At 43.2% G+C, this 14751-nt stretch overlaps 1 protein-coding gene across 1 annotated transcript in view; it reads left to right on the top strand.

Annotated features, from left to right (window-relative positions):
- Window positions 1–12145, top strand: part of OTOA (otoancorin) — a 41327-nt gene extending 29182 nt beyond the window's left edge. Inside the window, exons 24-29 of the mRNA XM_053365015.1 lie at window positions 208–350; window positions 2138–2274; window positions 3387–3484; window positions 5760–5952; window positions 10233–10328; window positions 10932–12145. Coding sequence (XP_053220990.1) covers window positions 208–350; window positions 2138–2274; window positions 3387–3484; window positions 5760–5952; window positions 10233–10300 — 639 coding nt within the window. The 3' untranslated portion in view covers window positions 10301–10328; window positions 10932–12145. The remainder of the gene's footprint in view (window positions 1–207; window positions 351–2137; window positions 2275–3386; window positions 3485–5759; window positions 5953–10232; window positions 10329–10931) is intronic.
- Window positions 12146–14751: the final 2606 nt, after the last annotated feature.

Genomic DNA, 14751 nt, shown 5'->3' with positions numbered 1-14751 from the left:
AATATTTGACTAGAACATGCATTGTCAGTTCAAAGAAGTTCTTTTTCACTTTCAATGCAAAAGCCACTTTTATCATTATTTTTGTGTGCAAACATTCTGATTCTATGATAATCAGTTGCATCATAGCTTCCTGGAGTGCAGAGTCTTGTTACCTTCTAATTTAACCGCTTTTAACTGAGTTAGATCTTCATTGTGTTTGTTTTTTAGGCCAGGTCTATTTTACAGGGCTTTCTGGAAGACTCAGGTCAAGGAATGGACACCCTGAAAAGCTTTGATTTGGCTGGACTAGGCCATAATCTTTGTGCTCTGAACTCCACAGAGATCGAATCTATAAATGCAGTTGAGTTCAGGTACAGCACCACATTTCTTCTATTGACAATACACTTACGAAAGATAAATTAGAAAAAAGTTAATGTTGTGTGGCTTTTATTGTGATCTCTGATTTTATTTTGCATGTTGAGCTAATTTTTTTAAAAAGTTGCTTAGAGACTCTTCATGTAGCAAGCAACTAATAAACTGAATAAATAAATAATAATATTAACAGTAAAAGTCATAAACTTTTCTGAAAAATGTTCCTTACAAAAAATAAATAAATCCCCAGGCTTACAATAAAGAGTACTAAAACAGAATACAGTTAAAACCAATGTGTGAAATACTAATAGTATTAGCAACAGTAGTAAAAGCATATTAGCTCGAAAGCTAGCAGCTCTGAGGGCCTTCTGGCAGTTCCCTCACTGCGAGAAGTGAGGTTACAGGGAACCAGGCAGAGGGCTTTCTTGGTAGTGGCACCTGCCCTATGGAACGCACTTCCATCAGATGTCAAGGAAATAAACAACTATCTGACTTTTAGAAGACATCTGAAAGCAGCCCTGTTTAGGGAAGTTTTTAATGTTTGGTCGTGTTTTTAATATTCTGTTGGGAGCTGCTTGGGGTATGTATGTATGTATGTATGTATGTATGTATGAATGAATTAATGAATAAGTAAATAAATAAATAAATAAATATCATTAAGAAACCCTAACAGTTAAACATTAAAAGGTCTTGGGACTACTGGAAATACGTATGTTGTGTGAAATACGTACGTTTGTGTGCAACAGAGAACTGAATTATGGAATTCGCTCCAACAACAAGCAGTGATGGCCACCAACTTGGATAACTTTAAAAGAGGATTTGACAAATCCATGGAGGACAAGGCTAATAGCCATGATGTGTATTGTTCTACCTCTGTTGTGGCAGGCAGTCTGCCTTGCATTGCCAGTTTCTGCAAATCACAAGCGAGGGAGAGGACTGTGGCACTCAAGTCTTGCTTATGAGCTTCCCATTGAGGCATCTGACTGACCACTGTGAGAGCAGGGATGCAGGACTAGATGGGCCTTTGGCCTGACCCAACAGGGCTAGGGTTGCCAGACCTCCAGTCTCGCCTGAAGTCTCCAGGTTTGGCTGGTCCCCTCCAAGTGACGGATGGGGAGCTTGAATCTACAGGTGGGCAAGATTCCCTTCGAAGCTTCAGCCCATCAGGGGCTGGCTGCAAATTATAGCGTAGGTACACTTTGGGGTGTCTGCCTTCCTCTGCTCCCTTCTCTCAATTAACCTCCATCTCGTGGGGTTGCCCTATGACGTCACCGAGGAATGCCTTCATGACATCATCACCAGGGACCACCCCAAAGTCCCAGGTTTGGGCCCTGCAATCTCAGGGTCTGCGATACTCCTGATCTGAGAACCCTAAGCAGGGCTTTTCTTATGTTAAGCTATGAATCATGAACTAGTGCCAGATGCTAGCCCACTCAAAAAGAAAGAAAGAAAGTGCAAATAATTGCCTTGATCAACATATTAAATATTATTTGCTATCTCATCTTTTTTCATTTGATATCCGGCTCATGCACAGAGCAGCTTCACACATGGCTTCTTCCGCCGCCCCACGAGTGTCAAAATTTTCAGGTGATAATTGCACATGTATATATGGAAGCCGTGGGAAGCAGCAAAACAGATACTCATCGTGCAAACGAACGTGATATTATTATGATTCCTTACAGCTGTCTAGGAAGAATCTCATGCATGAAGCGCCACTAAGTCTACTTTAATATTCAGGCTTTTCCAACTGTGTAAAATTACAGTCCCCTTTTTACCCTTTCTGCAGTGCTGTTGTTTCAAGAATTGGCTCTCTGCCATGCAGCACAAACGTTCTGAAAGAGTTTAAGAAGAAAGCAGAGTCTGTGTTTGGAATTGCTACAGGGTGGGACAGATCTATCCTGCAGGAGATTGGCAACATTGCAGGTAAGGAGGCTCGCATCCGTATCAAGGATGCTCTAAGAAATGTGGTCCACCTTGTACCCTATATCTCTGAATCAGAAGATGGAAGGGAAAATAGGGAAAAGATGAATTAAGATTCCTGGAGCATAACAACTGCTCGCCTGTATCTGATCACCATTAACCTTAGATCCAATATTGATGGGATGTTGTGCTGGCCTACAATGTAACCAAGTTAGGAGCAATTAACCCCATTGAAATAAAAGAGTTTTAAAGTGCAATCCTATGCATGTCTGCTTGAAATATGTTCCATTGTGTTCAATGGGACATGTGTCAGGGTGAGTATGGGATGTATCCAACTAAGTTTACTCAGCTGGGATAGCTCAGTCGGAAGAGCATGAGACTCTTAATCTGAAGGTCATGGGTTTGAGCCCAACGTTGGGCAAAATATTCCTGCATTGCATGGGGTTGGACTAGATGACCCCCGTTGTCCCTTCGAACTCCACAAATTCTATTATTCTGAGTAGACCCACTGAAATGAATGAACCTAACTTAGTCACATATATTAATTTCAGTGTGTCTGCTCTGAGTTGGACTGCTGTTGGATACAACCCTATGGGTTGTGTCATTCCTTCTGAATAGACCCATTGAAATGAATGGGCAGGACTCACTTGTGTTCATTAACTTCAGTGGGCCTACTCTGAGCATGGCTAACATTGGCAACTATGCTATGGCGGATTGTGCGATGTTGGCTTATAATATGTGTGGCACAGCTTATTTATATGTTCCTTATATGGATGTTTTGGGAGATGGGTAAGAACACAAGCAGAAATGGCAACTTTTGCCCTTAAAACACAAACAAAAGGAAAAAGAAAATTGGATTAATAAGGTGCACTTTTACAAGGGCTGCGTATCGAACTTTTCATTTAACTGCAGAGAAGCGCCTTGTTTTCTTAAAGGCCTGATTTCCCAGAGGTGTCTGAAAACATTTTAGAATCAAATATTGATCAGCTAAAGCATACAGAGGCTCTGAAATGTACGTTTGCCCCAAATTCAGCCTAATCCACCGTGGTGTGAACTAAGTAAGCTGCATTCTGATCTCTTTTTCTCACTCTCTCAATCTTTTCCTCTCTCTCTAGCTGGCTTAAATGGGGAAGAATTAAAAGCTCTTGATAAAGAATTGATGCCCTATTTCCATCCAACAGCAATAAAATATATCCCTGATGAAATCTTCAAAGTAAGTGTTGTGGATGTTTTGATTCTTTCCCCATTTGCTTCTGCTTTGTTATAAACGGTGACGTGAATGCGTATCTTCATTCGGAGAACACTTTGAAGGGCTTCTTCTTAAGTCGCTAGAAATAGTAAAGTAGGGTGTAGTGGCGGGGTGGAGAAGCTTTGGCCCTCCAGATGCTGCTGCACTACAACTCCCATCACCCCTGAGTATTGGCCATGCTTGCTGGGGCTGATGGGAGTTGTAGTCCAACAACACAGGGTGGGGCAAAGGTTTCATACACCCGGTTAGAGTTTCAGGAGACTAGGGTCTGAATCCCCATTTTGCCACAAAGCTTACTGTGCGACCTCGGGCCAATTATTACGTCTTAGCCCAACCTACCTGACAGTAAAAGGGCAGCGTTAACAAATAGTCAATTATTGGATAACAATGGCCATGTTCCAGCAAAGCTGATATCTCTCTATACAATTGCATTTACTCCGTGGTGAAGCTAAGGACATAAAAGAGTTCCCCTGGGGTTTGCAGCATATAGCTTGTGCATGCTGGATTTTCTAAGTCCAGTGAATGATAGCAATGTGTTATGCACATAACATGAAGTAGAGATTGAGGAGATTTTCATTTACTCTGCGTTATAAAAGCGAACCCGATGTAATTTGAAATTCCTGGACTTATACACAGGTCAGAACACGGTTAAGCAGGATCCACAGGCAAGTCGCAAGGCCATCCCAGGTGGGTCACAGCAAAGCTGTTGCCACCATATTGGTCTCTAGCTAAGGCTCATCAGACCACTGATAGTCCATTAATCCCGTCATTGGGGTTCCATATATGTAGCAGAGCTATTTCACTAAACATTGACGTCACCCCCTCTCCACCATGTTGCTTGTTGATTTTTTAACCAAAGAGAAATAGCTTTGTGATGCAACCTCTACTGCAAGGGTTGTTGTTTGAGAAAGCCCAAAAAAAGCTCCTTTCCTCTTGATGAAAGTCAATATCTGGGCTCTCTCATCCTTTTTATTTTTGCAAACTCTAAATGGGGAAAGAGAATTTTTTTGAAAGACGAAGAACGTTCTACAAAATCAAGGAGAACTCAGAGGTGCTATTATAGGTGTCAGTCGCACAAATTGCCATCTTTGTTCTACGTGGAAAGATAATTACTGTGCAATTATAACAGTAGCCGGTTTTCAAAGAAGGCTTAATAATATGGCCTCACTCGACAGATTATTTTGCACCTGAAGAAAAGATCCGACAGCCGAGGCAGTCGATGACATCTCTTCGGTTTTGTGGATCACATTGATTGCATCATTGTTTTTCCAGTGTAACATTTTGCAAGCACAAATGAAGACAGACGGTTGACTCTGAAGCTGCTGATGTGAAACGATGGAGCAGAAACCGCTAGGAGGATAAATGGTCATATATGGGAGATTGCTTGGTGCAGGTGTATTGTCTTCACTAGCTCCTGCATCTGGTTTGCCATCACACACCAGCAAGATACACAACCTTCTATGTTGTATAGATGAAAATACAGATACTCCTGGATTCTTGTGATCATACACACGATAGATAGATAGATAGATAGATAGATAGATAGATAGATGATAGATAGATAGGAAGGATTTTCAGGAATAATTAAATACATAAGCAGAGGATGTTATCTGTTCAATAAAGTATGTTGATATAACTGCATTACACTGTTATATTTCCCTCACTCAGCAAACAAACATACACAGAACCACTAACAAATTAACTAAATGAAACAAACTAAATCCCTCCAATGTTGGTCATGTCCATTTATTTCAATGGGTCTACTTTGAGTAGGGTAATACTGGTTGCAACTCTTCCTCAAAGTTGTTCAAGGTAGCATACCAGCTTAATCCCCTCTCCATTTTATCTAGTTCAGCACATGAACCGCTACCCCACACTGGCTCCTATGTGCTGTGCTGTATACTGAATGCATTTGCTCTGCAATGCCCTGTGTGCTGCTCACTTTTCAATCACCTGGTGCTCCTGTACAGGAAAACCCTTCACAAGTGCTGATGTGGCATAGTGGTCAGAGTGCTGGACTAGGACCTGGCAGACCAGGGTTCAAATCCCCACTCAGCCATGAAGCACACTGTGTGACCTCAGGCCAGTCACTGCCTCTCAGCCTAACCTCCCTCACAGGGTTGTTGTGGGGGGTTAAATGAGGAGGGGGAGAACCATGCACACTAGCTCCTTGGAGAACAAAGTTGAGATAGAAACACAATAAATAAACAACATGAAAATGTGGTTTTGCTTTGTCCAGGAGCTGTCCCCAGATCAAATAGCAAACCTTGGTCCTGAAAATGCTGCCGTGGTGACAGAGTTGCAGCGTCAGCATCTCAATGGATTGCAGCTTCAGAGTCTTCAGCTGGCGATGGATGGAGCCAGAACAAACATCCAGGAGTTTCCTCTCCATGAGAGCACGGTCAGACCGACATACACATCAGTTCAGAACAGTGAGTTAAAAATAATAACTCTCAGGCCATATTCATGTTGTTGCATGTATCCCAGTCACTGAGCACTGAGAGGGGTTCAAGCACTATGTTTGGTTTCCTTGGAATGAAGGTCAGTGGAGACAGTGTTGTCTTTAGGATATATGGGTTTCTTAACACAAATATGCAACCTGAGTACAGGATGGAGGAGCTCACAGCATTAGTACTCCAGGAGGCTTCGCTTCCCCTTTAGGTTCCCAGCAAGATCATTGGGTGACACCTGGCTTGAGAGCAGTACATGTGAAAAGGATCTAGGAGTCTTGGTTGACCACAAACTTGATATGAGCCAACAGTGTGATGCGGCAGCTAAAAAAACCAATGCAATTCTGGGCTGCATCAATAGGAGTATAGCATCTAGATCAAGGGAAGTAATAGTGCCCCTGTATTCTGCTCTGGTCAGACCTCACCTGGAGTACTGTGTCCAGTTCTGGGCGCCACAGTTCAAGAAGGACACTGACAAACTGGAACGTGTCCAGAGGAGGGCAACCAAAATGGTCAAAGGCCTGGAAACGATGCCTTATGAGGAACGGCTAAGGGAGCTGGGCATGTTTAGCCTGGAGAAGAGGAGGTTAAGGGGTGATATGATAGCCATGTTCAAATATATAAAAGGATGTCACATAGAGGAGGGAGAAAGGTTGTTTTCTGCTGCTCCAGAGAAGCGGACACGGAGCAATGGATCCAAACTGCAGGAAAGAAGATTCCACCTAAACATTAGGAAGAACTTCCTGACAGTAAGAGCTGTTTGACAGTGGAATTTGCTGCCAAGGAGTGTGGTGGAGTCTCCTTCTTTGGAGGTCTTTAAGCAGAGGCTTGACAACCATATGTCAGGAGTGCTCTGATGGTGTTTCCTGCTTGGCAGGGGGTTGGACTCGATGGCCCTTGTGGTCTCTTCCAACTCTATGATTCTATGATCAAGCCATAGCTTAAGGTCCATCACAGAGCAAGACAAACCTCTGTGTCTCCAGCTTCCAGCAGTAGCCAAATCTCACACACAAAAATTCCTGCTTGCTCTATTGTTCTTCATCCTAGAATGACATGTCATCCAGCCAGGCGAGATGGGAAAAGGCCCACCCGTTCGTCTTTATGGCAACAGGACGACCTCTTTGGACATGTAAATGGCAGTACTTAATTGGACAGCTAAGGCTATGGCTTCCAACTCACTGGATGCAGAATCACAGGCCCAGAAGGGACCCACAGGTGTCACCCAGACTGAAGCCCCACATAAAGCCCTATAACATTAAGTTACATCCTTGGTCCACTGACATCTACTTTCTTTGACACTAAGAAAAGGAGCAGGCCAAAGGCCCATTTAGTCTAGCATTCTGTTTCCAACCAGTACCAGACCACAGAAGAACAGACAAACTACAGCAATTTCTGTTTTCTTTTCTGTTTTTGTCTGAATTCTCTGAAATCCATAGCACAGAGTTCTGCTCAAGGTATCTGGAAAAAAACACAAAGCTCCACATAAACGCAAAAGGATACTTTCCCTTCTGTAGTATCATGCAGCCTGCTCTATACAGCACCAGAGTGCTATCCTTTCCTTGTTGCATGCATCTCATTATGTAGGACCCATATGGTAGCAACACCCTTTAATTAACACAATAGCAGCTGTAGCTTATCACCAGAAAGCAAAATTCCAGTAAGAACAATTGCTGGATGATGATTCCTTTGGTGGAGACCATGGTTTCTTAGCCCTACGTAACTCAGCATACCAATTTCTTCTTCTATTTTAAAGCATTGCCCCCTCCTCCAAAAGTGTAAAACATAATGGTATGAAACAGCTTGCAGTTTAATAAGTGATGTTTCGTTTAATTATAAAAGTTACAGGGAACCAGGCAGAGGGCCTTCTCAGTAGTGGCGCCCTCGCTGTGGAATGCCCTCCCATCAGATGTCAAGGATTTAAATAACTTTACAACTTTTAGAAGACATCTGAAGGCAGCCCTGCATAGGGAAGTTTTTAATGTTTGGTGTTTTATTGGAAGCTGCCCAGAGTGACTGGGGCAACCCACTCAGATTGGGTGGGGTACAAATAATAAAATTATCATCACCACCATGGCAAAAGCAATCAAGGATGGAGGAGCTCTGCAGCCAGGATGGCTGAGCAGTTTAAAGCACTGCATACAGGTCATAGTCTCCCCTGGAAGAAGAGGTTTGAATCTCACATCTGGCCAGGCTACATTTTGGGGAAGGGCCATAGCTCAGTGGCTGAACACCTACTTTGCATGCGGAAGGTCACAGATTAAATCCCTGGCACTCCTTTGTGAAACCCTGGAGATCCACTGCCAGTCAGAGAAGACAGTAGTGGTCTGGATGCAACCATGGTCCTCATTGGAAGGGCCCTGGCTCACTGGTAGAAGATCTGCCATGCATGCAGAAATCCCTAGCATTTCCAGATAGGGTTGGGAGAAGCTCCTGTCTGAAACCGTGGAGAGTCTCTGCCCGCCAGAGTAGACAGCAATGAGCTACGGTATATTGACCAATGGTCTGACTCAGTATAAGCCAACTTCCTATTGCTACAAAAGCTGGGTGCCACCTCCACTCTCTGCTGAGTGGTAGCAAAATTCCAGGTTGTTCCAGGTGCTCACCCAAGGCCTGTGCTTCTTTGGAGAATTGAAGACCAGGGCGGAGACTGTTGTATTTTTATGATTTATTCAGCTATTTACACCTGGGTTTGGATGAAGGGAGTCCAGCTCTTACAGCATGGTCATCTCATGTTCCCAACAACAGTGCAACACTGGAGTCAAAGGCATCTCTCCCAGCCTGTCTTTAGCCAGCATCCCCAAGATGAATCTCTGTCTTTGTTGTCTCCCTCCTTCTTCCCAGCACACCTTGCAAAAGACATGGTCACCTCTGTCTGTCTGTCTGTCTGTCTGTCTGTCTGTCTGTCTGTCTGTCTGTCTCTCTCTCTCTCTCTCTCTCTCTCTCTCCCTCCCACACACCCACTCACTTTGGCAACCTCTGTCTGCCCAGACCCAAGATTCCTCTTAGATGGGCCACCAACACCTTTTGTCAATTTAACACCTCTGTCCTGGCTTGAAATGGAAGCTTAGCCTGTATTTTTCCACTGGCCAGCAATTTGCCCTTTAATACTAAAAAAAATCAAAATCCTACCATTTATTAATTTCTGATGTCTAGGGCCCCCCAACCTTACAACACTATGTTCCTATGTTAACTCGGTATAAAGCAGCTTCCCAGTTATGGGATCCGTAGGACCTCAATGGTTCATCCCAAGATTTCTTTATTTTTCAATGACAGCTTTGGGAACATCATCCCTGTCTGTGACATCATGCGTTGCGACAGGTGACTACTATTCCCCTAGCTTGGTACAAACAGAGTAAATCAAATTTCCTTGTACTCACTGGCTCGTTGATTCTTCAGGGATAATCTCTCAAGAGAGCACAGATGCTGCTACCAGTATTCTCCCTCTGGGTTTTGGTGGAGCAAAAACAGCTGTCAGCTGACAGTGGAACTTCATTATCTCTCCTTCATGGAGGCACTGAAGAAGTTCCCATTTCCCAAATGATCTGGCAATGTTCCTTTTATGTCTGCTGTATCTTCTCAAAGGATCCTAGTCATTTCTTGCTCTTTTAACCACACACTGCAGCTGGTTTGTCCTTTCTACCTATGTAATGTAGATAAGGCACATATTGCTCGTGACATCACAAAGCTCAGTAGTCGAAAACACCACGTTTCTGCCCCCGCCCCCCCGAATTCCTATGACATTATACATGTCTCCCAAACCTCTAGTAAGAGGAGTGGATGTAATGCTTTAATGCTTTGCCTATACTCCATACTATTTTTCTTGGTACTTCATACTCTCAGCAGCACTGCAGTTCATTTACTTCCTGTATAGTGTAAATTATAGTTTGTTATTCCACCCAAACCAGGAAACTCTGGTTGCATTTGCAAAACAACTTTCAATGTGGCTTGAACTTGCTTTCCATTTCTGATTTAGAAGGTAATCACAAACCATTGTTTATTTTGTTCCGATGTAATAGCAAATTATGGTTTGTGTTGAACAGGAAGCAAGTCAACTGGAGCAAAGTGCTTACTGGTGGGAGGGTCCCCTGGAGCAAAGAGATGACTGCTATAGCTAGCAGCATGCATTACGAATAGGCCAATTTCAGTCGAGAGAATGACCTCTCTGAATCCTTCCCCCATGTTTTCTCAGATAGCTGAATTCACTAAGGAATATGTGCAAGTTAGAGATGCTGTTAATTCACAATACAATATTCTCTTTGCAGGTGCTCCAATTTCCTGCAGTTTAAGTCTTTGGGTGTTTACTGCATTCATCCTGCATCCTGTTTCCTGAATCAAGTTATCACTGTTAAGAGTTTATGGTAAGCATGCTCTTTTCAATTTCTCTTTCTTTTTCTTTCTTTCTTTTTCTTTCTTTCTTTCTTTCTTTCTCTTTCTTTCTTTCAACAAAACCTTGTACACCAAGGGTGTGTGATACCATGATAGCAGCTTACTAAGAAAGCTACATTTGTGCTTTCAAACATAGTTTGAAAATGTTTGTTTTTAAATCAGGAAATACTTTTGTGGATGGTTTTTGCTGTTGTATTCTTATGTATTTGGTAAACTGTTATTGTAAGGGTGTTCCCTCCTCCCGCCCACACTGAAAAAATAAGATCTGTAAAATAATAAAAATATGCCCTTAATTGCCACTTTGACTGCTTAGAAATGTGCAGTGCAACTCTATGCATGTTTACTCAGAAGTAAGTCCCATTAAGGTCAATGGAACTTGCTCCCAGAGAAGTGTATATGATTTAAATCTAAGGCTCCCTAGGAGCAAGTCCCATTGAACTCAATGGGGATTAGGTTTGAACAGCCATCTAAAGGATTGTGCTGTAAAAATGCTATGTCAGGCACTAATTTTTCTGTATATCATTTCTTCCCTCCCAATATCACTCTACCTTGATGCACTCTACCTTGATTTTCAGACGGCTACAGCTCACCTGGGTGGATACAGAAACGGTCTTTTGGAAAGCCTACTGATGCGGAGAAAATAAAAAACATTGCAGCTCTTTAAGAAGTACGGTAGCTGTGAGTCTTAGGAATCCATTCAAGTGATGTTTTCCATCTTCCCATAACCATGGCCATAAGAAGTAGCAATGGCCATTGATTGCCATTGAGGCACTACAAAACCAGATGTAATGTTTGTAGAATAATAGCCATAGCTTTTAGAATGAATCACCAGGAGAACACACTCATGTTGAAATCCTTCAGTTGCTAGGTGTTGGGACGTGAGCCAATGGGAGACAGAACACCCATTTAGTGTCACATGCTGTTGAATGATGATTCAAATGTACAGATATTGGCTGCTGGAAACAAGATGTTCACTATCCAGACCGCTGGCTCCATCACCCAGGCGCGAATGCTCTTAATATACAAAAACTCCATGGTGTATTATGTAGAACAGAAGTGGGGAATCTTTCGTGGGCCCGTGTGCAGTGAGCTCCCAGGAGCCAGGAAGGGTCGGTGAAACATAAGAATAAACTGACACAACAATGTTGTGGAATTGAAAATCTCCACAACTTTATTGATTACAGACGTCTGTAGGCTTTGACGTTGGGTATGTGTCCTTAGCTGCCTGACGGATGACTGACATTGAACAGGGCTGTGCCTAAGTTAAGGCTCACCTCAAGACGCAGGTCAACCAAGGTGACCCCCTGGGCTGCCATATGGGAAGTTCTATGGCTTATCTGTCGACCCCCAGCCCTGCATGAACTTGCAGACAGATTCTCCCACCCAGACTCCTTTAGCAGGTGACTCTGAGATATCGCACCTGCTCAAGGAGGTGAGGTAGTATCTCACCCACCGGAAACAGACTAAGGATTCAACCCAATGCCTTTTCTGCGAAAGATTGGGACAAACAACAAAAGCAAAAAACAACAACCCCTCACTGGCCCAATATGTCTGGAGGCAAACCCTTCCTGGCCATGAATACGGTGACCAATTATCTCCACAGTAAGGTTCTTCATACGCACTGCCCCCATTCCTTTAGGGCACTGCCAATTTACAGGGTGGGTAGGTGGGTAGTTCAGCTTCCCCGACTGTGCCGCTGGCACCTGGCACAGCTGGCTTAAATACTCAGTGGCAGACCAGAATGAGGCATTTGTTCTCCTGGTCCACCGCTGAAGCCCTGCCCCAAACCCTGGCCGGTTTGAAGTGGGTTATCCCATTGCCCCTTGCGGCCGGCTGAGGCCAAAGCAAATGGCCAGCCGCAAGGGACATAGGTGTGTCCCCCAACCTCCAAGGGGCTGTGAGGGACCACAATCGCTGCGTCCCTGGAAGGTAAGTGGTCCTTTCAGCTTGGGGGCCGCTCTCACTTCAGGGTAACCTTCTGAGGGCCATATGCCAGTGGTGGGCAGTACAGGGGCAAAAGTAGGCAGAACCCAGCATCCATTTCTCTTGAGGGTCCTTCTGTTGGAGACCAGAGCTGTGCACACCACAGGCCTGTTCATCCACTCCCTAAAATAGCATATGGCTACCAGGTGCACTAGAGGTAAGGATGGGTGGATCTGTCAATTTCACTTGTCTTGATTTCTCATTGTACCAATCTTAAATTCCATTCTCCACATTTCCACAGCTGTTTGTGATTTTGTTTTAAAGCCCGATGAAAAAATGGCCAGCGTTTTAGTGCGACTTTCTCCTAAGAAAACACATTTTTATATGCAATTTTCCCCAAAGTGAAAATATTTACAAAGTGATTTCCCCTAATATCATGCATTTTGGTATGTCATTTTTCACTATTATATTAATTTTATGCACACTTCACGCTAGTGTGTGTATTTGTATGCATTATTTGGCTGGGGAACTGCATTGCAAAATTTGGAGAACTGTGAATTTCGAAGGATGGCTAGCTTTCAGTGGTACAGGAAGTGCAAATTTGGTGGGTTTGCCTTTAAATGTGAACTTAATTGAAATTCTGCCCCCATCCCTACCTGTAGGATGCTATCCCATTACCAGTGTGGAAGTAAGATTCAGCTTCTGTAAGTGGAATTTGGGCTGGTGGGGGCAGCATCTTATTCTGTGCCTGAGGCAACAAAATAGCTGGGGCCGATCCTGTTCCCCACAGATGCTCCTGGGAATCCCACAAACAGGATCTAAGGACAACAGACAATCTTGCTGCTGTTGCCCAGTGACTGGCATTCAGAAACATAATGCCTCTGACCCTGGAACCCCATGGCCATCATAATGACTAGTAGCCACGGGCAGCCTTATCCTCCACAAATTTGTTGATCCTCTTTTAAAGCCAATCTAATTGGTGGGTATTGCTACAGCGGGTAGTGGAGAACTAAATGCTTCCTCTTGCTGGTTCTGCATCTCCCACCATTCAAGTTCACTAGATGACTCCAAGTTCTGACCTTCTGATTGGCAAGCCCAAGAAGCTCAGTGGTTTAGACCACAGCGGCACCCGATCAGAACGTCGGAGGTTCAAATCCCCGCGATGGGGTGAACTCCCGTTGCTCTGCCCCAGCTCCTGCCAACCTAGCAGTTTGAAAGCACACCAGCACAAGTAGATAAATAGGTACCGCTGTGGCGGGAAGATAAACGGCGTTTCCGTGAACTCTGGTTTCCGTCATAGTGTCCCGTTGTGCCAGAAGCGGTTTAGTCAGCTGGCCACATGACCCCATAGTTGCCTTTGACTGGGCTTAACCATCCAGGGGTCCTTTACCTTTACCTTTTACAGCCTATAGTCCAGCACCATAGTCCAGAAAAGACAACCATGCGGTTTTTCTGTGTTTTAATTGTTCCCCCCTTCTTTATTAAGAGTCAGGGCACACTTTTTTTAAAGGTGACCTGTAGTTAGATATAATCTTTTAATCTCTGTGTCAATTACTTTAATTGCAAAAAATGGAGATTATGCTTAAATATGATCAGCATTTGATAACATATATCCTATCTATATGATATTTCGAAAGGAAGCAAACAGGTGGCACAATACTTTCTCCAAGAAGCCAAAATGCCTCATTGAAATATGGATTACAGTATGTTCATTATGCTAAGTGATCAATTAACACGTTGCAAGATTTTATTTTATTTTTTTAAATCTTTGTTCACCCTCTCTTTTTTGGATGAGCAGTTGAAACCTAATGTTAGAAATGCTGTGAAAATTTGATTTGTTTTGTTATGGCAAAAGTTCTTGTGGAACCAAAATGAATTACCATGCTTCCAAAGTAAATGTTTCAACTGCAATTTGGTTGACAGGGATGAAACCTTGTGTGGTCTACAAAGTGTTTTTAATTATTTGTATGCTATTCTAAAATTAAAAAATCCTCCGGAATTACCTTTTTCCATAATTTTGTATTGAATTGTATTCTGGAAATATAAGTTGGTGGGGGGTGATTACTTATAACAACCTTACAAGCTTATTTGGATTAGTTTATCATAGAATGTAGAGTTGGAAGGGACCCCGAGGGACCCTGGGCAATTCTTTTTTGTTTTGTTTTTCAAACTGCAGATAAACTTAGCTACTCTAAAGTCGATTTTGTTGTGCAGTCATTTGGTTAACAGTTACAATGTAACTGAATAATTATAGTAAAAATAACAGCAGGCCTGATCCGCTTCGGATGCTGTTGCCCCGAGGGTGCAGTCATTTGGTTAACAGTTACAATGTAACTGAATAATTATAGTAAAAATAACAGCAGGCCTGATCCGCTTCGGATGCTGTTGCCCAGAAAAGCTTTAAAAAAATACTTTTAAAAACATATTTGCACACCACTCTTTCTATACTGTATAAAAAAAACACTCAACGCA

This window comes from Podarcis raffonei, chromosome 14, assembly GCF_027172205.1.
Source record: "Podarcis raffonei isolate rPodRaf1 chromosome 14, rPodRaf1.pri, whole genome shotgun sequence".
NCBI classification, from domain to species: Eukaryota; Metazoa; Chordata; class Lepidosauria; order Squamata; family Lacertidae; genus Podarcis; species Podarcis raffonei.
This window is presented reverse-complemented; position numbering and strand designations above follow the sequence as displayed.